The following is a 25,899-nucleotide window of genomic DNA, read 5'->3' as shown; positions in this document are numbered from 1 at the left end:
TAAATTCTCTGTGCTTCAGTTTTTCCTCTGTAAAATGAGGACTTTGCACACGAAGACCACGAGGTGTCCTTCTAACTAATGTTTTGTGATTCTTTGATTCAGAATCAAGCTTCTTGGCCACAGTTTCCTCAAAGCGACTCTTAGAATTGTTCTAAGATGAGATGAGCTTCCTCAGGGAGGAGGCGGGGTTCCCATCACTGGAGTTGTTTAAACAAAAGCAAACAATCATTCTGCAGGAACGTCATGGAAGGCATTTGAGGACCAGATGGGAGTTTGGATCAGATATGTAAACATACATGTAAAATTTTGTTTACAAGTTCCATGATATCACAGACCCTTTAAAGCCATCCATGGACCCCCCCTGAGGGAACTCCTAGACCAGAGGGTCTCGACTCTAGCTGAACATTTCAACCACTGAGAGAGCGTTAAGAAATAATGATGCCAGGATGTATATTAGCCTGAATTCTCCAGAGAAATAGAACCAATAGGATATACCCTATTCTTGTATTTACCTATATGCCTGACTCTGGAACCTGGGTTCCCTCCATGCTGTCTTTCTACTGGGGGACCATTGGTTCCCAATTGTTACTGTAAGTGCTACTATTGATACATATCTTTGTACATTAAGAAACTATGTCTTAGCCACACCATTCTGACCGAAGATGACTTAAAGAAACTACAAAAGCTCCACTGATTCAAAATACGTGAGCTCATGAAGGCTAGATTATACATTCCAATTTCAGACTTCTAAAAATTATAACAAGATTGCTAATAAAGATAGCACAAAAAAAGTCAGTATGCTCCTACACATCCATTTTCCTAAATTTTGAGCAAATCGAATGAATCCTGCTCTTGCAAGCACTTTATAAACCTCCTTAGTGCTACAGGGAGAGAGCCAACTGGCAGACAGATACTCCCCTCCTCTCCCAGCACCACTGATAGCTTTCAAGGACTTTGAAAAGGTGAACATTTCCTCATAATGAAGCATCACAAAAGTATCTGGATGGAAGTACAAATATTGGCCATGGAGTTGGGGCCATGGCTCTGCATGTATGTGTGTGGCATTGCATCAGGAGCTCAGATAGAAGTGGGGTGTAGGAGGAACTCTTGTGAGTATATTGGTTCTAAGAAGGCAGAAAGCTGATATGGGTGGCTGGAAGGGCCTTGAAGGGAAAGGATATATCTCTTTCACCCAGGTTCCATTTAAACCCTTCTAAATAGGTACAAATATAGTCTCTTTTAAATAATTACCAGAAAAGGGGGTTCTGCTATCTCTCGTGGCAACCTATCCTTATATCTTAAGTTAATATAGGAGAATTCAGTTTTGTGCTTCGTCTTCAAGCATTGTTCATTTGCTGTTTTATTTGCTGTTTGTTGGACGCTTATAAGAAGTCCTTTTGCAGTGATGAAAACAACCATTTTTCTGTTGATCCAGCAGATAATGAATTCTACAAAAAACCTTCAATGAAAAGTTCATTTACAAGTTGGCTGTTTGGATCTTGAACACAGATCCCCTGAGGAATGTCAAGTCCTATAGGAGTAGTCAAGCTCCAAAACCTATCTGATTCCAGGTGTATCTGAGCCTAAAAGAATCCCATCACCTTTAAAAAAAGTTTCTAAGGGAAAATGCCTGCTTAAAAAAAAACCTGGCAGAATAGTCTTTGAAGAAGTAAACTTATATAATCTAGGACACACTAGATTTTGTGATAATGGGTTTAAATGTATATATTTTTCTGTAAGTGGTCTGAGTTCCCTGAAAATCCACATTATCAGCTTCACCTTTGCCTGAGCCAGCATGGGGGCCATACCTTGGCAGGTAGGGCGGTGTGACAAGGAGGGGGCCTGGGGCCAGTGGTTCTGAGAGCTGCTCAGCTGGCACCTCTACTTTGAAGGATCACACCGTTCACAGTTGATGCACTCAGAGAGGCTATTTCTGTCTTTAGGGCCCCTTTCTCATCCATTCTGAAGTACAGACTCAGAAGCCATTGAGTTAAGGCTTCCTTCAGGAATCCACTCTACAACATCCATAAGAGATGGTCCCCAGCCTCACTTGAACTTTGGAGGTTGTACTAGATCCTTTAAGGCCTCAACCAGCCTCAGGATACATGAGTTACGCCCCAGAATCTGAGTAGTGCAACTATCATCAGGACGCCTACCATCTAGTTGGGTAAGGCAGTGTTGCATAAAAGCAACTATAGCATGTCTTATAGTACTAGATAGGACAGGCACAAGGAAGCCTTAGATGGAGCACTCAAATCAATCTTAAGGAGTCAGTGAATTCTTCAGCCTCCATTCAGAGATGTTTGTCTTGAGTGCTAGCCTGGAGCAACATTTATTCCCAGAGATCTTGTGGGACCTTATTATATACTAGTCTGTCAGCCCCTAAAAGATCTAATCTAGATAAAATTTCTCTAAATTCTTAGCACCAAGAAATATTTCCCAGAGTAAAAAAAAATTCATCCCTATTGTCCTACACCAGTGCATAAGGCCAATTATGAAGAAGGTAAAGAACGCAATGTTACAACTAAAAGTACTCTCAAAGGAAAATATAGACTACCACTCAATAGTTCTGTCCCTAGAAAAGGAAAAGCAGGGTGTTTAAGAGCAATAAAATTGCCATCAACAGAGACAAAGATGAGAGAACATAGGCCAAGACATGCTGATGATAGATTTTTGCCTCTTAAATGAGTGAGTAGAGTTTGCTCCAATTCTATTGGAGTATTTCTTCTTTTAAGCCTCTCTCCATCATGGCACCTGCTTTTTGACTTGGGCAACCAGGTGGATGCTGTTGCCTGTTGGCTGTATTGGGCAGTGCTTCCTAAATCTGGTGGTATATTAGAATTACCTGGGAAGCTTGTTAGAAATTCAGATTCTCAGGGTAGAAACCCTGAGAGATTCTTTTTTAAAAATTTATTTACTTTATTTATTTATTTTTGGCTGCGTTGGGTCTTCGTTGCTGTGCACGGGCTTTCTCTAGTTGCGGTGAGCGGGGGCTACTCTTCATTGCGGTGTGCGGGCTTCTCATTGCGGTGGCTTCTCTTGTTGCAGAGCATGGGCTCTAGACCACAGGCTTAGTAGCTGTGGCGCACGGGCTTAGTTGCTCCACGGCATGTGGGATCTTCCCGGACCAGGGCTGGAACCCGTGTCCCCTGCAATGGCAGGCGGATTCTTAACCACTGCGCCACCAGGGAAGCCTGCTGAGAGATTCTTATTCAAAAGATCACAGTAGAAGCCAAGACTCTGTATTTTTAATAAGTTCCCCCAGTTAATACTCTTGCAGTCAGTCTGTGGACCCGTGTTTGGGAACCATGAATATGGGAATCGTGTAAAATTGAGAAGATGGTGAGTTCCATATTGAACATGAGATGAGACATCCAAGTGAAGATATTTTGTGGGCAGTTGGTTATAGTGGTCTGGAGCCCAGGGGATAGAGAGAGATTTGGAGGCCATCAGCAACTGGATGTTATTTAAGTAATGGGAGTGGGTAAGATTGCCCAGGTGTTATATATAAATAAAGAAAGAACAGAGGCCAAGGACCTGGCCCTGAAGTCTCCTGTCTCTAAGCCACTTTGGTCATGGACAGCTCTTTGATATGTTGTGATTGCCAGCGAAGTTCATTCTATAAATGAAATCAAATCTCAAATCACATTATACTACACTGACATTTTAAAATTAACCATTAATTAACAAGAAAGTTAAAGATAGCTTGTGAGGACTCATGTAGGCTTGAGAATGTGCCATTGTTTTGGACTTTTAGGTGCTTTGACCACTACCCTGCATGAAAGGTGCATTCAACGCAAATGTCTAGAATTCTAGGGGCAGGGGTTTCTTCCCTTATACCTGGCATCAAGAAATTGGAATTCTCCAGAGTTCAGAGATGGATAGAAGATATTTAGTACAGAGAAAAACCCTTTCTTACACCCTATTCATGTAAAGGTAGGAAAGAGGCTCTAAAATATATTTAACCATCTGCAAGTGTTTAATACCTTTAATTTCACCATCTAGAACCCCTTTCAGATATTTAAAATGCTAGTTAACAGTCCACCATGTTTACCAGTTAAAGCCCATTTCTGTAATTCAGTATGCTAATTAGCAAAGCATCAGACGTTAATACAGATGCAAATAATAGAAGTGTTCATTATAGCTGCCTTTGGGGTATGGCTTTCCTGATTAGGATGCCAGCTGAGGACCTGGACTGTGCGTATTTTATTGGAATGCTGGAAGCAGTTGGGTTATAACTTAATCTAAGGAGCTTCCATAATATCACAATATGCATGTGGAAACTTTCTAAAGTAAACTGAAATCATCATAGTAAGGGATGGACAAAAAAAGCAAGAGTCAAAAGATAGGTCATGGAAGCCATGAGAATAGAGTCTTTTTTTTTTTTTTTTTTCTTTTAACTTTGGGTTTATTTATTTATTTATTTATGGCTGTGTTGGGTCTTCGTTTCTGTGCGAGGGCTTTCTCTAGTTGCGGAGAATGGGGGCCACTCTTCATCGCGGTGCGCGGGCCTCTCATTATTGCGGCCTCTCTTGTTGTGGAGCACAGGCTCCAGAGGCGCAGGCTCAGTAATTGTGGCTCACAGGCCTAGTTGCTCCGCGCCATGTGGGATCTTCCCAGACCAGGGCTCGAACCCGTGTCGCCTGCATTGGCAGGCAGATTCTCAACCACTGCGCCACCAGGGAAGCCCTGAATAGAGTCTTTTAAGAATTGAAAAGTGCTTAAGCTTCTGATGCTACTGAGAGGTCAAGAAATAAAATGACTAAAATGAGTCCATGGCTTTGACAATGAGGAAGCCATTGTGATCTTGGTGAGAATGGTTTCATGAAATAGTGACCATGGGAGAGTCACCATGGTGGGTAGAGGAGTGGAGGGGGTGGATACAGAAGGCAGGCACCTTTTTTAAGAGTTGAAGAAGAAAGAAAGACATGGAGCAGAAGAAAGAAAGACATGGAGCCAGAGAAGTTTGAAAGAAACATTTTGTCATCGTGATTTTCATTTGCTGGTTTTAAGATGGAGGAATCGTGCACATCATTAAATGTGGGAAGCAGCCAGTACAGAAAGGTTGAAAAACCAGGAAAAAAGGGAAAACCAACCTTCCCAGGCCCAGAGGAGTTCAGATGGAGGTGATAATTATAACTAAGAGGAAGATATCATTTCCATTATGATAGAAGGGGAGGAAGTAATTGTGACTGGGGGTGCAGTAAAGTTAGATTTGTATTGAGGTAGGTTTTTGGTGTAGGCCAGTGTGTGTTTTGTCCATGAAAAAAAACTACTCAGACTTTTAATTTGGTTTAAACAATTAGTGTTCAATATATTAAGGTTACAGATTCAAAATGTCAATTCTCCCTAGTATTTACATTCATCTCACAAATCTTACTCTATTTAGAAGCCTAACATAATTGAACAGTTTGCTCAAAATTGAAGGGGCTTTTGATTAATGCTTGGTCCTTTTTGCCAACTTAAACACTGTCAAATATTTTTAAACTACATCTATAAACTTAATATACTTTTTAAGTACCTCATTTATCTACTTAAACAAAATCTTGCTGAGTACTTAAAAATTGTTGTAAATCTTAAATTAAATTTATAGAGTAGACTAAACAGCCCCTTAGGTGGCATAACATTATGCATAAACTTAGGAAGATTTCAACTTAAAAATCAGAAGTCTAATAATTCAATTATTCATTTTAAATTGATTTTCAAAAAATTGTCACTCTAATCAGTCAAATTCCTTAAACATCAGTAGTATAGAAAAGACCAAATATGTACAAAATGATTAATAACATATTTCATGCTTTAAACCTTTCCATATTTGATTTTAAATCTTCCTAGAGTTGAATGATGCATACTCACCAAGGAACAAGATTACCTGGGAATAACTGAGGCCATTTTCAAGCAAATATTTCGACAGAGCTGCAGGCATCCAGAGCAATTTCCATCCTCCCAAATGTCACACTGAGCCCTTTTTAGAACAGCTGTGTCACAAGTTACAAAACTTAAAAAGGCTTTGGTCTCATAACTCCTACCGTCCACATCCCAAGACCAAAGTTATACACAGTATCTGATTCTTGATCTACTCAAGGAAATAGGACAACCAGGTTGGTCTTTATCATTTAAGAGAGGTACATATATTTTCTATCTAAATGCTAAAGGCCTTTGATGAAATTCTAAGATTTGTACATATTTTTCTATCTAATGATACCTTTGAACTTGATAGCCTAAAAATAAATAAATGTCTTTTCTATTTAAAGAACTTCGAACTTGATAGAATCTTGCACTCTTTCATGTTCTTAGGACCACGCAACAGTTATAGATGTTTAAATGATCTCCAGTTGAGTTTTGGAGATCCCTCTTGATCAAACCAAATCTGATTTGCTGTTACAATATGAGGTCACTCTTCTGTGAGTTTATGAGGAAGGGACAGGAAGTTGAGAGAGTTCTCATCTGATGGCTTCTGTTTTCTCTGTAAATTAGGATGTGAAGTTCTCTGGTAAAGGAGGTGGGGGTTACATGGGTGAGGGTGAGAAAAAAGCTTTAAAATATCCATATATGAAAATGGGAGATCTGAGTAGATCCATGCTGCCTACTTTATAGTCTCATAAGCATGTGACATTAAAGCTATTTAAAGTGGAGACAATACTCAAGATGAGATATATTTATCATTCATGTCAAACATTTAGTTTATGTGGTTTTATATTAAATGTGCACATTTAGTTATTTGAGTATTTGCCATTGATAACAAATATTCTTTTTAGCTGATCAAGAAGTCACAGCCCAATGTGAAAGGAGCTTTATTAATAAAGCAATTGAAGTAGGCACACTGCAAAAAGTTCTAGACTCATTTAACATTAATTTCCATTTGCTAGTCAATTACCAGCTGTCAGGGCATATTAAGTATTGTAAATTTGAGTCAGAAGCTGTCACCCCTAAGTGTATTAACTCTCCCTAATCACATAGGTAGAGATTTGTCCCATGAAAGAAATATATTAATCACCAGCTTACATCTGTCTTCATCATGGTATAAAATTGCCACTGGCTTCATTGCTGAAGCAAAGTAAATCAATGTAGACACCAAAAATGAAAGCAGACTGTCATGAATCTTGAGTATTTCCACTCATGTTAACAAGCTTCTCATTGTTTCCAAACAGAAAAAAATGTCAGCCAACTTTCAAAGCTTTTTGCTTCTTAGTGTTAAAAATGTAGTTACTTCTTATTATTATTACTAGTTAACATTTCTGGAGTATTTATTATGTGCTAGGCACTACGCTTACAGCTTTATGTGAATTATTTCTTTTAATTTTCACAATAACCCTGTGAGGTTATTGGTTCTTATACTTATGGTTGCATTTTTGTAATGAGTCTGTGATAGCTAAAAGACTTGAGTAACTAACATGTCCAAGTGGCAGAGCCTGGAGTCAAACCCAAGCAATTTAATTCCATAACCTTTACTCTTGACCAGTAGTCTATGCTGATGGATGATGTTTGGTATTTACGAGGTGAATCACTTAGGAATACATTTGGGTGCAAGTAACTAAGACCCAACATATATTAGCTTACAAAATAGCAATTAATTTTTTCTCACTTAACAGACAGAATGGAGATATGCAACAACTCACATTTGTTTAGTAGCTTAGCAGTACCAGGACCAGTGACTCTGTGATTCCCTGGCCTTTCCCTCATGGCAGCAAAAATGGCTGCTTCAGTTTCAAGCATGAGGTCCACATTCAGGGCAGGAAAAAAGGAGAAGGGAGAGTCGGCATCAGCCAAAACTGTGTAATTTATCATGAAAGCAAAACCTTTCCCATTTATATCTCATTGGTCAAAACTGTTTCACATGGCCACCCTTATCTGCAGGAGTGGAAGGTAAGAGTGGAAGACTGCATGCAGCAGGAAGTTGGGGATGATGATGGACCAGCCTTGAGTCAAAAGTTATAGAATCTACAAACTCTGTAGGAATTTTTCATTTACTCCTTAACTTCTTCCTTTCTCTTCTTGGAGTGAAAGAGCTGTTATTCTCCATCTCCTAATGTATTCTTGCCTCATTTTCTATAATGCATTCCTGGATATTAAGGGAAAGCTGTGGTTCCACCGAGTCAGGATGCATTGGTTGCAAGTAACAGAAGCTAAGCACACCTAAGAAAATGGATGAATTTCAGTCATTTATTTAACAACTAAATTTATTAAGCACTCACTATATGCCATGTGTTCTTCTATGCTCTGTGGACATAACAGTGAACAAAACATTAAAAGAGAGAGAAACACTGTGCTGGAATCTCATAAAACCCAAAAGTAGGAATGCAGCAGGGCCTTGAAGAGGGACAGGAAGCAGAGGCTGAGAAGCTATCTGGAATCCAAACAGCTTCTCTGAGCGTATCTCCTTCATTCTGCTCACTGTGCTTTCTCTTAATTCTTAGTCTGCATGGTGGGTAGAATATGGTCACCCCACATTGAGTTTTTTTCTTCTATTCAAGCTGAACCAGAATCTCTCAGTCCCAATCGAAATACCTAGGAAAAAGAATTTGAATCAAGTGAGCCCAGGGACAGTGAGAGATATAGTTACAGGGGTCATTGTGAGTGGAGTGGACACCTTGAAAGTTGTCTGCCTCAAAAGGCTTCCTGTTGCTATTCGCCATCTCCAAGCTTATTGATGCTTTTCTAGACACTTTGCCTACTACCATCCATGCCAAAACTCCCTCCTACCACCCCAGAGATTTGAAAGTTAACTCTACCTTGAAGAGCACATTATTTTAGTTCTGTAAAAATTGCATGAGTCAAGGTTGTTTTGGAGTTTTGACAAATCACTCTGTGCCCTAAAATATTAAATCTCCCCCTCCCCTCCACAGCCCTATCCCTGTCTTCCAGATAATTAGAGATTTGGGTCTTAGTTGACATCAGATTCCCTTCTCACTTCAAGCTAAGCCCTCAGAAGCCAACACCACTACAAACCAATTTGGTTCCAGAGTACACATTGCAATGTAGACTGGTATATTCTTTTATGGCCCTTATAAACTATAAGCCAGTGAGATATGGTTGTTGGTGATTTTTTTTTAACCTTCTCTTTGTTTCAAATGAATGGGTGTTTTTCCATTCAGGGATAAATGAAATTGCTGACCTTGTGGGTAATCTGGTTTTTTGCAGGCCGTGGACTCCTCTCCACATGGAGGGGGATGGGCAGGCTGGGGCTCCTGGGGCAAATCTCTGCTCTCATCAGCATCTGCCACAGTAGGTAAGCATTACACATTGCGTTTGAATGGATAAAGTTCAGGAGCCAAATAGGATATGACGTTTTGATCATACCATGTACTGATAGAGTTTAACATTAGCTCATGACATAATAAGAGCAAATTGTTTTCAGTGTTTGCTGTTTTAAGTGCTTCCTGTATATTAATATATTTATTCTTCAAAATAACCCTATGAGGAGGTACTCTTATTTTCTCCATTTTAGAGGTAAGGAAGCGGAATCACAGAGAGGTTAAACATTATCCAAAGTCAGGAGTGGCTGAACTGGGCTTTGAACCACACAGTATGGCTTTTAACCATTATATTATATTGCATCTTAGAATATAAGATTTGGGCTTTTATAATATATTCTTAATGCTTTGTGTTTATCATCCCGCTTGAACATTTTAAAATATACAAATAGCCTACTCCCTAAAAGGATTTGAGGTATCTCAATAAAAGGCATTCATCACAGGGTATTGAAATACAAATACAAAAAAAAAAATGCAGGTGGGAAGGAGATACATATCAAGGCTAATGTAACTGAACATTGACCTTAACTCTGAGATTCTTGGCTACCAGTAGATTATCTATCTCACTGAGTGATAAAACAAGACTTAAGTTTATTTAGATAAATTTATTTTCCTTGTATTAAACTTTTGAAGAAACGTCCCGTATTGGCTCGTATACAAAGAGAAAATATAATGGACAATGTCTTCATCAGTGAAGATTTGTCAAAATATTCTTCACGTGACCATTTCTTATATCCACTCTTCATGAAAACTGAAGGTACAACATAAACGTGTCTAAGATAATGTAGCCGTAGCATTTCATCTTGAGGGTGAAGAGTGAAGAGCAGGACAGGGGAAGCCACAGGTAGCACAGCTTGCAGGTCATCTAACTCAGGTGTTCTCAAGGTATCTCTGTGCATGAGGATCTTGTGATGGGCCATGAATTGGTCCAATTCACTGTTACTCCTAGGTCCTTCTTCAAAGTCAGCAGGATAATTTCTCCCATGCTTCAAATCTCTCCCTTTAGGAAGGGCCCAAGTCCCTTTTAAAGCCCACCTGATTAGTTCAGGCTCATCCAGGATCTCTCTTTTGATTAACTCAAATTCAACTGATTAAGGACCTTAATTACTTCTGAAAAGTCCCTTCACCTTTACTATATAATGTAACCTAATCATGGGAATGAATCCCATCATATTCACAATCCTGTCCGCACTCAGAGTGGGGGGGTTACATGTTGTATATGCCAGGGTTGAGAATCTTGGGGTGATCTTTCAATTCTCCCTAACAAACCTCCCACTTCCGTTTGAAAACCTCATCAGTTATACCACCAATGCCAGAAACTTAGTATTTTTTAAGGGCTCTGGCTACATGTTGGAATTTTTTTTAATTAATTAATTAATTTATTTATTTATTTATTTATTTATTCATTTATTTATGGCTGTGTTGGGTCTTCGTTTCCGTGCGAGGGCTTTCTCTAGTTGTGGCAAGCGGGGGCCACTCTTCATCGCGGTGCGCGGGCCTCTCACTATCGCGGCCTCTCTTGTTGCGGAGCACAGGCTCCAGACACGCAGGCTCAGTACTTGTGGCTCATGGACCCAGCTGCTCTGCAGCATGTGGGATCTTCCCAGGCCAGGGCTTGAACCCGTGTCCCCTGCATTAGCAGGCAGATTCTCAACCACTGCGCCACCAGGGAAGCCCTGGAATTTTTTTTTCAGGAGAAGGAAGGATTTATTATTACTTGCAGTAAGTAAGGAGAACACCAGGGATCTTTCCCAAAGCACTGTCTCCCTGATATATGTTGGAAGTTTGAAAAGCATTTTAATCTTGGCATTTTTCTCTTATTTGCACCCACAATGACCAAAGGGCACATGAGGGAGAGCAAAGAAAATTTGAAATATTGATACTCATTCTAAGAATCCCTTTGGAAAAATTGGAGCTATCTTTAGAGATGTAGAGACTAAATTTGTTCATCACCACTGGTCATCACAACCCCAATAAATGCAATAACAAGATAGCTGAATGCCATCCCTAAGTTGTTCTCCAGGTATATTTTGGAGATTTTTGGTCAGGATGGGCTTTAGCTTTACAAAGTAATAGTAGCTAAACTAATAGCAGTATATACTTGAAAATGAGATAAGTATTTTGGTAGACCTGATAGAGAACTAAAACTTGAAGCATAAGGGGAGGCTTAGGTTCCAAGGCTGGAAACAGGCAGTGGTGGTGATTGGGAATTTGACTCCCAAAAGATAACAGGGATCACAAGTGTCCCACAAATGGAGAAGTGTCACAGCCAGGCTCACAGCCTGAAACAGAGGGTTAGAATAGGGTTCAACCACCTGTTTACAGAAGCTTGAAAAAGTTATGGGCACTGTCCTGGGTTGTGGTCTATCTTGAGCTACTATCTTTGGATTGAGAGAGGCAAGCAAGGCAGACCTTCCATTATGTACAGGCAAATAACATCCATCCAGGGCTTTGCAGCATTAACAGTTTATTATCACAGGGCGAAAAAACTTATTGGAAAACAGAGCACTCACAGCAGCAGACAAGCTCTTGAAGGTTTATAAATTGCCTGTGGAAAGTAAAGAAAGAAAATAACCACATATTCTATTGCAGTTAATTCCCAATCAGAAACCTCATGTTACCCCCGGGGTAATTCCAGTTGCAGATGGAACTCTATGCAAGACAGCATCTATAACAAAACTCAGAGCTGTCAATTGAGCACTAGAAACAGAAACCAATGCTTCTTACAGTTGTTGAAAAACTGCAGTCACAATCATTAGAACTGTTTAGAGTTGGCAGGAGAGTACTTGGAGAATGGAAAGATTTAGAAGGTGGTTCTTTCCTGGAAAGAGCACTGTATCAGAAGTCATAAGACCTGAGACCCGGTCCCAACTGCTACTAACTTGTGATCACAAAGAATTGTCACTACCTAGCTACACTATGCACTGAACCTCTCCGGACTCAGCTTCCTTACTTGGAGAAGTATGGGTGGAAGAACTTGAGAAATTCTAAGATTCCTTCCAACTTCCAGAATATAATGATTCCATAGTTTGTGGCTGTATATAGCAGGAGAAAGATATTTGTAACCACTGTGCTAAGTAGAAAAATATAGAAAATTGATTGACTTTTTGCTACACTGTATTTTTATACTTTATCTTTTGCCTCACTGCTTTGACCCCCAAGGTTAAGGGAAAATGAGAAAAAGCAACCTTTCCAATGCTTATATAAAATCAAACATTTCTCAGCCAACAATTGTTTTTGGAGAAGCCATATCTCCTGCATTAGTTTCGTTGACAGCCACGCTATTATCACATTCTAAGAAGACTTGATCAGCTGCCACTCATGCCTTTGGACAAGTTCGTAAGATACAGTGAAAATGGTTGTTATTTAAGATCCAGGAAGAAACCAGAGTGGGAGAGGAAAATGTAAAAAAAAAAAGAAAAAAGCAATTTTGATGATAATTTCAAAGTACTGTTGTGAGAACCAGATGTGATTTCCCACAAGCACCTTAGAGACCTGACTTAATCATAGAATATATTGCTAAGCTAAGTGATGGACCAGTAATCAAAATGAAAGTCAACAATGCTGAGACATATACAAATATACCAAGGTAAAAATTATACAGTAGAATACATCAGCTTATTTCCAGATACTACAAATGACCTACATGTTTATTTAAAATTCTAGTTTTGACAGGTTTATGAGTCTCAACACCTTGTATAAGAGTACCTGAGGAGGGGGAGGGAGATCTGATCCGCATATTTACCTTTTCAGAGTTACCATTGTTCTCCTTCCCCATCCTCTCCTGAGTTACACGATTTTTTCCTTCAGCACATTTTAATGAAAGTCTTCTACCAGCACTGTCAGAAATAATGACAGTGTCTTTTTATCACAGAGAACGGCAAACTTGTCAGAATGATACTACGGTAAGAACTCTTAACTAGGTATTTCAGTATCAATATCACATGGATTCATTTTTGAAGGTGACATTGCTGATGATGTGAAAATTCTCAAGGATCATTGATACAAAAGATAATAGGATTAATGCTCGGAGTTTGTTCACAATCCTTTACAATCTATGAATAAGTTAATGAATTCCTATGTGATGGCAAGGCAAACACTATGAGTTCAGAAATTCTTCTTGTCAATTTTGAACCTAAAGAGAAGTGAGTATCTGATTACAGAGTGGGCATCAACCATCATTACGGAGAGAGAAGCCTTTTCCAAAAGGAAGGTTAATTGGCTGCAGTTTTTGCTGCCCTGAAGTTGGCTTTAGTTGAGCACAGCAACACCATCTGTGTGTTTTTCTAAATAACTACTTCTCACAACTATAATATCTTGAATTCATTGATAGTAGAGTCTGAAATGCAGCCAGTATTTTTATTTTTATTTATTTATTTATTTTTTTAACATCTTTATTGGAGTATAATTGCTTTACAATGGTGTGTTAGTTTCTGCTGTATAACAAAGTGAATCAGCTATACATATACATATATCCCCATATCTCCTCCGTCTTGTGTCTCCCTCCCTATCCCACCCCTCTAGGTGGTCACAAAGCACCGAGCTGATCTCCCTGTGCTATGAGGCTGCTTCCCACTAGCTATCGGTTTTACAGCCAATATTTTTAAATTGTTCTATTTCTCAAAAATTCACCCAAAGAAGAGTAGAAATTGGCACAGCCTTCAGAAGAGCAATTAACACTATCTATAAAATTTTAAATGCATGTGTCCTCGTCCAGCAGTTCCACTGTTGATTCTTTGCAAAAGTTCATTAATGTATATGTCCAAAGGTGTTCAATATGGAATTCACTCAGCAAATACATATCTTACCAGGCCCTATTCTAGGCACTTGAGGTAAAGCAGTGAGTAAACAAGATGAAGACCTTGTAGTAGAGCTTACAGACTCGTGGAAGGATGCAAACAATGAACAATATACATCCAGCAATCCCACTCCTGGGCACATATCCAGAAAAAAACCATAATTCGAAAGGATACATGCACTCCAATGTTCATTGCAGCACTATTTACAATAGCCAAGACATGGAAGCAACCTAAATGTCTATTGACAGAGGAATGGATAAAGAAGATGTGGTATATATTTATATAATGGAATATTACTCAGCCATAAAAGAGAATGGAATAATGCCATTTGCAGCAACGTGGAAGGACCTAGAGATGATCATACTAAGTGAAGTAAGTCAGACAAAGACAGATATCTTATGATAGCACTCATATGTGGAATCTAATTTTTAAAAAGGCTGAAACAAATGAACTTGTTTGCAAAACAGAAACAGACTTACAGATATCAAAAACAAACTTATGGTTACCAAAGGGAAAATGTTGGGGGGAGGGATAAATCAGGAGCTTGGGATGAACGTACACACACTACTATATATAAGATAGATAACCGACAAGGACCTACTGTATATCACAGGGAACTATATGCAATATTCTGGGATAACCTATATAAGAAAAGAATCTGAAAAAGAATGATTATATGCATATTTATAACTGAATCACTTTGCTGTACACCTGAAACTAACACAACATTGTAAATCAAGTATACTCCAATAAAATTAAAATTTTTAAAAATTAAAAAATTAAAAAATAAACAATACACATAATGAGTAGGAAAATTATAGAGAGGGTTATAAAGTGTTCAGTCTATGAAAAATATAAGGTAGTGTCAGGAGTACAGGTTAAGCTTTTAAAAAGGGTGGTGTGGGGTAGATCTTAATGAAATGGTACTTGAGCAGAGACCTGAAAGAGCTGAGGGAGTTCACCAGGCATATATGAGAAACTGGAAACAACCCAAGTATCCATCCACAGAGAATGTTAAGCATGACAGAGCCATTCAGTGGAATTCTGATTCTATGCAACCATTAAAAAGAATGAGGTAGATCAGTGTCCTAGGTCGGATGCCCGGGGAGAGACTGAGGCAGGGATGAGTGTCCTGGAGTTTTATTAGGAAGGACTCTCAGGAGCAAGCCTTGCAAGAGAGTGAAGGACTAGGAAAGCAGAACTGGGCTGCAGCAGTGCAGTTGCGTCAGAGGCCACAGCCCATCCCATAGGGAGCTTGGGGGTTGGGATGACTCTTCAGAGCTGTCCCAGGGCGTAATGCCCAGGACCAGGCTTTTGTATCACCAACTTCCCCACTGACCAGTCATTACAGTACAGTTTTGAGGGAGCCAGTTCCCTTTGGTGAAGGGCATTTCAAAGGGAGGCGTTTAGCTGAGAGCTAGCTGTCAGCAGGGGTGAAGGAGCACTGGGATCCCAGGCAGCACACACAGCCTCCACCACCATGTACACATGCTGAGACCTCCACTGTATATGGTGAAGCCGGGTCCAAGACACTTATATGTAGGGATGTGCTTTTCAGAACTTTTCCCTTAAAGGAATCAACAAGAAACAAATCAGACTTGTTATCTTTAGAAGGAAATGGGGGTAGGGAGTGGGGCTGGAAGGCAGGCAGGGCCCCTTTAAGTCTTTTAAGAGCCCTCTCCTTTTGGAAGTCCCTCTCATATCACAACAAATATAATAAAATGTACCCACATCCCTCATTAAATATATAATTTATATATAACCGTGGAAGAGTTGAATTTACTTGAACTATAGTTGACCAGTTGACCAAATATTACATTTTTGAATACATTTAAGTAAATATTATTTAATTTCTAATTTGCAAATTTCCTTTTCTGTCTTTTAGAACCAATACTTCTTTTCAGGTCTTAAATCATTCCATAGGCCCCTGTAAGCTCATAGACTGTATTGACTGTTAGGTCAATAGGCGCTGTTTAGGGAGAAAGAGGCTGGCCCACCTTCTGTTGTCTATGTTTCTATACTCTGATTTTGCTAACATTATAAATGTTTATTTTTACTTATTTATTTAATTTTACATTTTTTATCACTTTAATTAAAAGTTTTATTTTGAAAAATACTCAGACCTACAGAAGAGTTGCAAAAATGTTATAATGAACTCGTGCACTACCTTGATATAGATGAACCTAATAAATGTTTATTTTTAGAAATCAACCAGATATATCAGAAAAATGAGATTATGGGATTTTTTTAAAGTTTGTTTTCTATATCTCCACCTTTTAAAAAGAAAAAGAAAGAAATGAAATGAAAAAGAAGGAGATGTTATATTAAAGATTAAAGCAATCTAAAAGGGGAGAACCCTCTGAACAAGTTAGCTGCTGCCCTCCTGGGGGGTCCTTTATCATAAGGGACCAGCAGAAAGTACCCATAAGGCTACCCAGTCATCCAGGGTGCTGTGTAGAACTACTGTTGCTCCCCTAAGTTACCACTTGGTCAGAGAGACCCTCCCACCAACAACAAATTATTTTCATCCTCCAGAAAGAGGGGAGACCTCCCTTCAATGGGGTTTTGATCTTCTCAACAAGAAGTGAGGTTGGTAAAAAGTTTTTGAGAAAAAATTAAACTGGAGGGAGAAGACAGCACCACACAGTGTCTTGGGATCCGTGCCTGCACAGCACAGGGATGATCCTAAAAACATTAAGCTGTACCAACCCAAGGCACAGCTGGGAGGGCCAGGGTTAGAGGAAGGCCTCACTGCAGGGGTGACCTTCACCTGGCTGTTTGGTCAAGGTAAGGTAACTGAAGCTAATTTTAACATAAACCAATATTTTAAAAATGAGGAAGCTCCTGATGAAGTATCTGATTTCCAAGGAGTTATAGAAATGGGACTAAAATGACATTTAATCAACTAGAAATGGCATGTAAGACTTTCTTAACATAACATAGTGATTGAGCAAGTGAGTTTTAGAGTCAGAAATAGGGGGTTCAAATCCTGCCTCTGCCACTTATTGGTTTGGGGACCTTCAGCAAGTAATTTCACATCACCAGGTCTCAGTTTTCTCAATCGTGAAATGGGCATGATAGTATCTCTTATTTCATAATGAAAAGATTAAATAAGATAATTTACTACACTGAAAATATTTAGTGCAGTGCCTGGGACATAGTAAGTGCTCAATAATGTTGACCAGTACCAAGGGTTTCACATATTTCTTCTCAGTGACCTTATAAAACCCTGAGAGGTAGATGTTATAAACCTCCTTTCAGAGAAGACACAGCAGCAGAGACTCAGAAAGGTCACCAAGACCACATGGCTAATAACTGATGGAACCAAAATTCCTCCACAAGACTCCTGACTCCTAAGTTTAGGGTGTTTTCCACTAGAGTATGGATGATAAACACCAGCCAATCATTTAATATTTGTTTTTAAATGATACAGTATCACAGCATGTATTATCTTACCTTCTTTGCAGTGCTCACCTTTTACTGCAGTAAGTCAAAGAGTAGAGGATATTCCGTCTTTAGAACCATAGAATTTGGATGGGTTCATTTCTTGGAGATACTTAGGGTTCATGATGACGTGTGAAGAAATGAATACATGAACCATACCCTGTAGTACTATTCATATTGGTTGTTTTTCTCTGTTATTGGTAGAACAAAATCAGTATCTCTGAGAATGAAACGCTCTCAGTCAAAAGACAGCAGTGGCTCCATATTATTACTTCCTTGTCTGGGCACTAGATGTCACACTAAGTAAAATTTTAGAAGTTATTCTTCAAAATAGGGTGTGGCATAGAGTCTAAACCTTAGCTATGAAAAACCATAGCTTTATATTTCTAGTAGAATGTAGTTAAAGTTGTACTTTCACTAACAAAAGAACTCAGAAAGAACTGTTAATTAGAAAATATAATTGGAGGAATCGTAAATATTTGCAAATCCTTGTACATCCATTATACCTCAGTAGTGTGTGTATGTGTGTGTGTATGTGTGTGTGTGTGTATATGTGTGTGTGTGTGTGTGTGTGTGTGTGTAGGTGGAGTAGCAGCCTATTGTCATGTCTGTTAAAAAGACACATTCTACTTATTATGCATATAAAATGGTATTTCCTTCCAGAAACAAAGCGATTTTTCTAGAGGCAGGTAATGTATACATATCCATAGTCGTTTGTGTTCTGAGATGGTGAGAAGCTGTTCTTCCCCGGGAAAAGATTCAGACATGGCTCTAACCTGCAAAGGGATGGAGAGGGTGAAAGAGGAGGTAATGACAGTGAGGTTCATTAAACCCTGAATGGTCCCAGGGAAGGATATGGAATCATCTCTGTTGTACAGTTTACACAAAGAAGATATAGCAGCTGCCTACCAGCCTTCTGAAACTCATTTATCCCTTGATTTTAGCTCTCAGAAATCTAAATGAGAATCATGGATGGAGATTTGGATGTACATTATTTCCTTTTTGAAAATATTTGTGCTTTTAAAGGATGTCAAGGAATATGAGCTCAGTATATAATAAAGTTAGATAATTATATCCCATAATTTACATGTGTTACTGAAACTCCAGTGAGTTTCCATTGAAATGCTTTGAATTAATTGGAAGCTAGAGAGAATCAAGTCTTGCTTTTAGCAGTTATAATGCATCTTTTTAAAAAGTAACTCAGCAATGAATTCGGACTGTGTCTAACGGTCTACACATGAATATAGTCATATGTTTCTGTATGTAATTAATGTTGTAAACATTGTAAATAATGTTTCCTAAGTTTCAGTGTTTTCTAGATAATGTATAATAACAGGTGATTCCCACTGGATGTAATTAGCCCTCTATCAGTTTGGCAAATTTCGGTGCCGTGATTAAGTTAAGATCCCTCTGATAAGCAAGGTTACGATTGATGAAGTATGACTCTTCGGGTTTGGGGTTCATCCATGTCTTTCTGTTATTCAGGAGATGGACGGTCAGTCATTTGAATGGTGCCCTCTACAACTAGATGGTTCTCTTTAGCTCTCAAATCCTGCTGTGACTTGGACCTTTTACCCCCAGATATTAATACTGCTGCTGCCTTGGGTTTTAATAACCTGAGGTCACGTAGGTCCTGAGTGAATCTTTCATTTTCTCCCCGAGCACTAAGGGGGAGGTGAGTGCTGTGATGATGGCAGCCCAGGGTGCTTCTCCAAGAATTCAGGCAGCCACTTAGGACATCACTAGACTATTTCTCTAAGGAGAAAAAAATGGCTCCAAAATAAAATGTAGACAAGGCTATTTCTCTGTCAAGCCAAAGTTTGTTTGTGTGTATGTGTCAGGGGTGGGGTGGGGGGAGTGGATGAGAAGGTCAGCTCTGTATTCACTAAACAGTTACTGATGTTGAATACGCACTGTGCTGGGCTCCAGGGAATTATAGGGATTGTCCCCGCTCAGATAGAGTAAAATCAGTGCCCCTCATCCTGGCCGACTATTCTTACATCTTGTGTTTGGACTGTTACTGCTTAAGATAACTATCAGGGCTGTTGAGTGCCCTTTCTGGTTTTCCCACTGGCTTGCCTTTGGATCTTGACCTGTCATCTCCAGACCCTGCTCTCACACATACAGACCATACTAAAGGAATGACTGACACTTTGTGTTTGTTAAGGCTCAGCTGATTTCTATTCAACAAATGGTAATTGAGTACCTACAATAGGATAGGCCTGCAAGGAATCAAAAACTGAATGACACATACCTGCCTTGAGAAGCGTAGAAAAGAGGAAAGAAGGTAAGACAGGGATACCATTCACAGATAATATCTTGGGTTGGAAACCCCAGGTTGCTATTTAGATAGTGTGAGAAGTAAGAGGGACTAATAAAGCATCTGGGAGCCCTGTACATGCACTTATTTGCTCCCACGACAACACAGTGGAGAAATTGAGTCACAGAGAGGTGGTAACTTCTCAAAAGTCACCCAGCTGGGTGATGGTGAAACTGAGCTCAGACTGGAACCCACATCTGACGGCTCGCAAAGTCTGTGCTGTTAATCACCACATTCTCTCACAGTCGGGATATACACCTACAGCTTACAAGAGCTCTGGGAGATGAGCTATGGAACCTGCAGACCGTGGGCTTCTATTGTATCTATGAGCCATATTTTATTTCCTGACAGGTCATGGGTTGACCGCGGTCAAGGAAAAAGCAGGGGCCACCCTCCGGATTCATAGTGTGAATTCTGGCTCTTCCGAAGGGGCCCAACCTGATACTGCAAATGAAGTCCCTCAAAGTGAGTGGTGCATTTATTTGGGGATTTCTTGGACTTGGGCTGCATTACACCATGTGCACAAATAGATTTCCAAGTTCATATCAGCACAACGAACTCTAAAAGGGTGTTTTTCTCTTCAGTAGCAGTTGCAGCCGCAGATCAGAGGCCTGCAGAAAGCCCACCCACTTCTCCTTCATCGGGGTCTCGGGGCATGCTGTCAGCCATCACCAATGCGGTTCAGAACACAGTGAGTCGTTAGCTGCTTCCTCTGTTTTCCCTGAGGTCTGCCAGTGCCTTTTTTTGATATTTCTATTTACCAGTGACCTAGATACATCAGAGAAAAGATGGTCTTGCTCGTAACTTTGGATTATGATTTTGTTATGCTTTCTCCCACGGAGTAGGCGTAACCTTGGAACCAAAATGATAAGAACAAAATGAAATATATTTTATGTTTAAAAGAAGGGAGCTGCTTAGAAGGAACATTTTTCAGTGTGATATAACAGTGTCCTTTCCAATGGCTGCAAGGACAGCCTCTGTTTGCGGGGAGAGGGCTCTTTCTTAGAGCTGTTTTTCTGAGATGCTCTATGTTTCTTAACCTTCAATTTGAAAAATTATAAAGTGATCCAGGTATATATATACGTATATATATATATATATATACGTATATATATATGTATATATATATATACACACACACATATATATATACCAGCAAAGAATCAGGAACATTCCCCAACATGTTTCTAAAGTGTTTCCAGATAACTAAGACCAACATTCTTCCTCCATCCCTACCTCCCAATTCCCACTCTCCTCTTTCCTTGAATAGCCCTAGTACCCATCCCTCCTTCCCAGGCCTCTTCCTTTTAAAGAAGCTTAAGAAGCTTGTTATTGACAACAAAACACTGATGAATAATGAATAAAGGGGGATGCACCCCAACTGAGATAAGGCAGTTAGCTGGTCTTCAGGATCAGAAAGAAAAGGTTTACTTTCTGCTGTTTGAAACCAAATAACTAGTTTTTTAAGAAATATGGCTCACGTCCAATTTATTCATTCATTCATTTTTTAAAAAAAGGTAATTAGCTTTCATTATATCCCAAGAGCTATGCTAGATGCTGGGCATAAGCTGAGAGACAAGAGGGCATAACATCCTGGAAGGTGGAGGCAACTTAACAGTTGTCAAATGCAGTGCTGTGTGGGAAGAAGAGGGGGCTGTGGACACACATATGGGGGTGTCTTAGCCAGACTTCAGGTCAGGGCATGCCAGAAATAGGAAATGACTGTTCCTTTCCTTGCTACTCGAGGTCCTCTAGACTAAGCAGGGAGAAGGGGGGTCAGCAAGTATGTTTTAGGAGTCGGATAGCAGTACAAGTCCAGTATGCCCATGGCGGGTGCGCAGGGAGGGTTGTAGGGTTGGGGATGGGACAGAGCGCTTTCATTACCTTTGGCGTAAGAAGTGAATTCATGGGGACTTCCCTGGTGGTCTAGTGGCTAAGACTTCACGCTCCCAACGCAAGGGAAGCGGGTTCGATCCCTGGTCGGGGAACTAAGATCCCACATGCCGCATGCTACAAAGGCACGGCCAAAATAAAAAAAAGGAAGTAAATCCATGGTCTCCCTGAGCTACGAGGCAGGGCCCTCTGAGTTTGTCCTCAGCATCCTCACATTCCTTTCTGTGTGCTCTTCAACCTTCCAGTTCTCCCTTTTCCCAAGCTCCAGACACCCCCAAACCAAGTCTGCCCTTACTCAAAGTCCCTTCATCCTTCCTTCTCCCATCTTATTCTCTACTGAAGTAACCCCTCACAGGATGTTAGGAGAAAGTAAATCAAATTATGTAGGGGCTTCCCTGGTGGTGCAGTGGTTGAGAATCTGCCTGCTAATGCAGGGGACGCAGGTTCGAGCCCTGGTCTGGGAGGATCCCACATGCCACGGAGCAACTAAGCCCGTGAGCCACAACTACTGAGCCTGCGCATCTGGAGCCTGTACTCCGCAACAAGAGAGGCCGCGATAGTGAGAGGCCTGCGCACCGCGATGAAGAGTGGCCTCCGCTTGCCACAACTAGAGGAAGCCCTCGCACAGAAACAAAGACCCAACTCAGCCAAAAACAAATAAATAAAATAAATAAATTTAAAAAAAAATTATGCAAAAGTGTGAATTGCTGATATCCCCTAGTCCTCCCAAAATATGTGCATTTAAAAATCTGTTTTGTAGTGTGATTATTGATTGGCTCCCAAATCTGAAACCAGTCTAAATGTCCAAGATGGAGATGACTAATAAAGCATATTAATCAGTGAAATCAAATATTGCTTTTGAAATGATAATTATGAAAATGGATAATGCATATAAAGAATAATGTAATAATAAAATATAACCTATGCAAACTCATGTAAGGTGAGAAAAAACACAGATATATGCATATTGTAATTGTATAGTTGGGGTATAGGCAAAGAAAATGTTGCAAAGAAATGTAAGCAGTTCTGTTTGTATGTACAGTTTATGTGAGTAAATCTTGGTTGTTTTACTCTTTTTTTTTTGAAAGAGAAACAGTGACTGGCAAAGGAATTTGCAGTGGTTGACTACATAATAGAACAATTTCTAAAGCCAGAAGCACGTGGAATCAACCTGTCTTATTTCATGAAAATACTAATTATAGGCGGTTATTGCTACTTTCTGAAAGTATGCAAGAGCCACTGAAACAGCCTGAGGGTCCTACAGTCTAGGGCCCTATATTAAAGAATTCCCTAAACTGGCAAGAGTATTTGACATTTTTATAGACTACTCCAAATAATTCTCTTACTTGGGTTAAAATTTTTTCAAACAAAAACAGCAATTGGGTCACCTATTAATTTTTTGTCTTAGGAACATATCTATTCATACACACAGCCAATAAAGTTAATCCCTAATGTGCTTTGGTTTTCTTAAGCATCCTTATTTAATAACATTGCATGTCCTACAAATTATATGACATACACTCTTCCACGGAAAAGAAAATAGGATTAAGTGGATAATAAATCTCCTGATGAGAAAAAATTGTAACTTTATATTGCTTTTAATATTTGAAGATAGTGTAGTCTAGGAGGTGCTGACTGCCTCGAAACAGCAAAACATGAAAACCTAATCTCGTGCAATTATCTCATTGGCAGGGTAAAAGCGTCTTAACAGGTGGTCTTGATGCTCTGGAATTCATTGGCAAGAAAACTATGAATGTCCTTGCAGAAAGTGACCCAGGTTTTAAGCGGACCAAGACACTCATGGAGAGAACCGTTTCCTTATCTCAGGTGGGATTATGTACTTTTGTGATTTGTTCTTTTGGTCAATAAAGTAAATAAATTTTTATTTATCTTTTTTAATAGATATTTTAAAGCACATGTCAAATTCAAATGACACAATATATAAGGGAGTGAAAATTGAGTTTCTAATACACCCCTTTCCCCAGCCACACGTCATGGGAGACAACCATTGTTAACGACTTCTTACGGATTCTATCAGAGACATTATATAGACAGATTTAGATATAGATATGGATATAGACATGACTATATAGATAGATGTAGCTAAACATATACATATATATACATGTGCACATATATACATACAAACTTTTTCAACCAAATGTTAGCATACTAACCATGCTCCTTTGTACCTTGCTTTATTAAGTATAAATTATACTTAATAATTTCTTGAGGATGATTCCATTGATGCCATTTGTCTTAGTCCATTCGGGCTGCTATAACAGAATACTGCAGACTGGGGGGCTTATAAACAACAAACATTTATTTCTCAAAGTTCTGGAGTCTGGGAAGTTCAAGATCAGAATAGCAGCAGATTCAGTGTCTGGTAAGGGCCTGCTTTCTGATTCATAGACAGACGTTTTCACACAGTTTCTTCGCATGGTGGAAGAAGGCAAAGGAGCTCTCTGGGTCTCTTTTATAAGGACATGAATCCTGTTCGTAAGGGTTCCACCCTCATGACCTAATCACCTCCCAAAGGCCCCACCTCCAAATATCATCACACTGGGGATTATGTTTCAACGTAAGAATTTTGGGGAAACACAAGCATTCAGCCTATAGTGCCATTATATTCCAGCTCTGCCACGTTCTAGCTACATGACCTTGAGCAGATGCCTTAACCCTTCTGTGCCTCAGATTACTCATCTGTACACTGGGAACATCAATACCTACTGATCGCTTTGTTGTGAGGATGAAATGAGTTAGCATAGAACCTGACTCATAGTTAGCACCCAAGAATGTTAGTTGTTGTCATTGTCTTTTTTATGTGTCAAGATGACAGGTAGAAATGGTATCTCATTGGAATTTTAATTTATATTTCTCTTACTATGTGCAAGATTAGACTTCTCCTCTCATACTTCCAGCTCTAAAGTGTTCCTCCTTGACAAATATGGTATGAAGAATTTAATCTATGTTTTGCTTACTTACAGTAGTCAGTAAAATTAAAAATAATCTTATCTTATTATTAATAATAATAATCTTTATCTTATTTTCCAAATGCAAAACTCTAATACGGAACTTGCTCTTTCAGTTGACACATGACCAGCTCGGACCCCATAGTGTCAATCATGCCCCTTTTCCCCTTCCCGCTTAAGAGTCTGATACACCACGTCTCTCTATGTCTTATCAAAATCAGGAGTAGCAGATGCAGGACCTTATAAATTTCACAGGCAGGACAAACACATCTTCCCGTGGCTCAGTGCTGGGAAGCCCCGAAGGAGCAATCACTGGCAACAGGTTAGTGGCAGCTCCTGAAAAGTTTAATTTTTAGGTTATTTCTTCTTGGCTCTTCCAGAATAACCCACATACAACCACTGTGATATTACAGCCCAGGTAGGGACTTGGCAGGATCAGCTAGACCATCACCCTCCTGATCCTTAAAGAAGAAAATAGATTTTGGTTTAATCAAACCATTAACACTAGATGTTGTACAAATACAAAACAAAACCAAAAATAATAATAATAACCCAAGTATCAATGTGGCTTAAAATGAAGAAGTTTTATCTTTCATTCCTATAGTGTTAGTGTTCGTGGGCAGCCCACATCTTGTGGCTCTACCATCTTAAAATCCTTTACTTCCAGCCTCATAGAAAGGGGAGAAAAATATGTGGGGGGCCATTACCCACTTCAACTTCCTTCCAGACAGTAATTTTTCATTCTGTCATTCACTCCACAATGCATTTTGAATGTCCACTATGTGCTAGGCACTGTTCTAAGCACTTGAGATACATCAGTGGTCAAAATGGATAAATATCCCTGTCATGATGGAGATTTATTCTAGTGAGGAGGGACAAACAAACAATAAACATTACCTCATATTTTAGAAGATGATGAGTGCTGTCAAAAAAATAGACAAAGTAGAGCAGAAAGAGGGTAATCAGGAATATGGGAGTGAGGGGCAGGTTAAGTATTAAGTCAGATTGTGAGGGAGAACTTCATGAAGATAGATGAATGACGTTTGAGCAGATACTTGAAGGAGATGAGGGGCTTGACTATGCAGAATCTGGGTGAGGCATGTTTCAAGCAGAAAGAGCAGCTTGTGCAAAGGCCCTGAGGCAGGAGTGTCTGGGATGAACAAGGAAGAGCAAGGATGCTATGTGGTGGGAGAGGAGTGAGCCAGGATGAGAGTTGC

At 39.6% G+C, this 25,899-nt stretch overlaps 1 protein-coding gene across 2 annotated transcripts in view; it reads left to right on the top strand.

Annotated features, from left to right (window-relative positions):
- Window positions 1-25,899, top strand: part of FAM114A1 (family with sequence similarity 114 member A1) — a 63,606-nt gene that overhangs the window by 9,697 nt on the left and 28,010 nt on the right. The window contains exons 3-6 of one of the 2 annotated variants that reach the window (XM_068543099.1): window positions 9,142-9,229; window positions 20,169-20,282; window positions 20,405-20,508; window positions 23,403-23,537. In XM_068543099.1, the coding sequence (XP_068399200.1) occupies window positions 9,142-9,229; window positions 20,169-20,282; window positions 20,405-20,508; window positions 23,403-23,537 (441 nt within the window). Of the gene's footprint in view, window positions 1-9,141; window positions 9,230-20,168; window positions 20,283-20,401; window positions 20,509-23,402; window positions 23,538-25,899 lie in introns of both variants that reach the window. The other variant, XM_068543098.1, reaches the window with a different exon arrangement.

The sequence above is a fragment of the Eschrichtius robustus genome, chromosome 4 (genome assembly GCF_028021215.1).
Source record: "Eschrichtius robustus isolate mEscRob2 chromosome 4, mEscRob2.pri, whole genome shotgun sequence".
NCBI classification, from domain to species: Eukaryota; Metazoa; Chordata; class Mammalia; order Artiodactyla; family Eschrichtiidae; genus Eschrichtius; species Eschrichtius robustus.
This window is presented reverse-complemented; position numbering and strand designations above follow the sequence as displayed.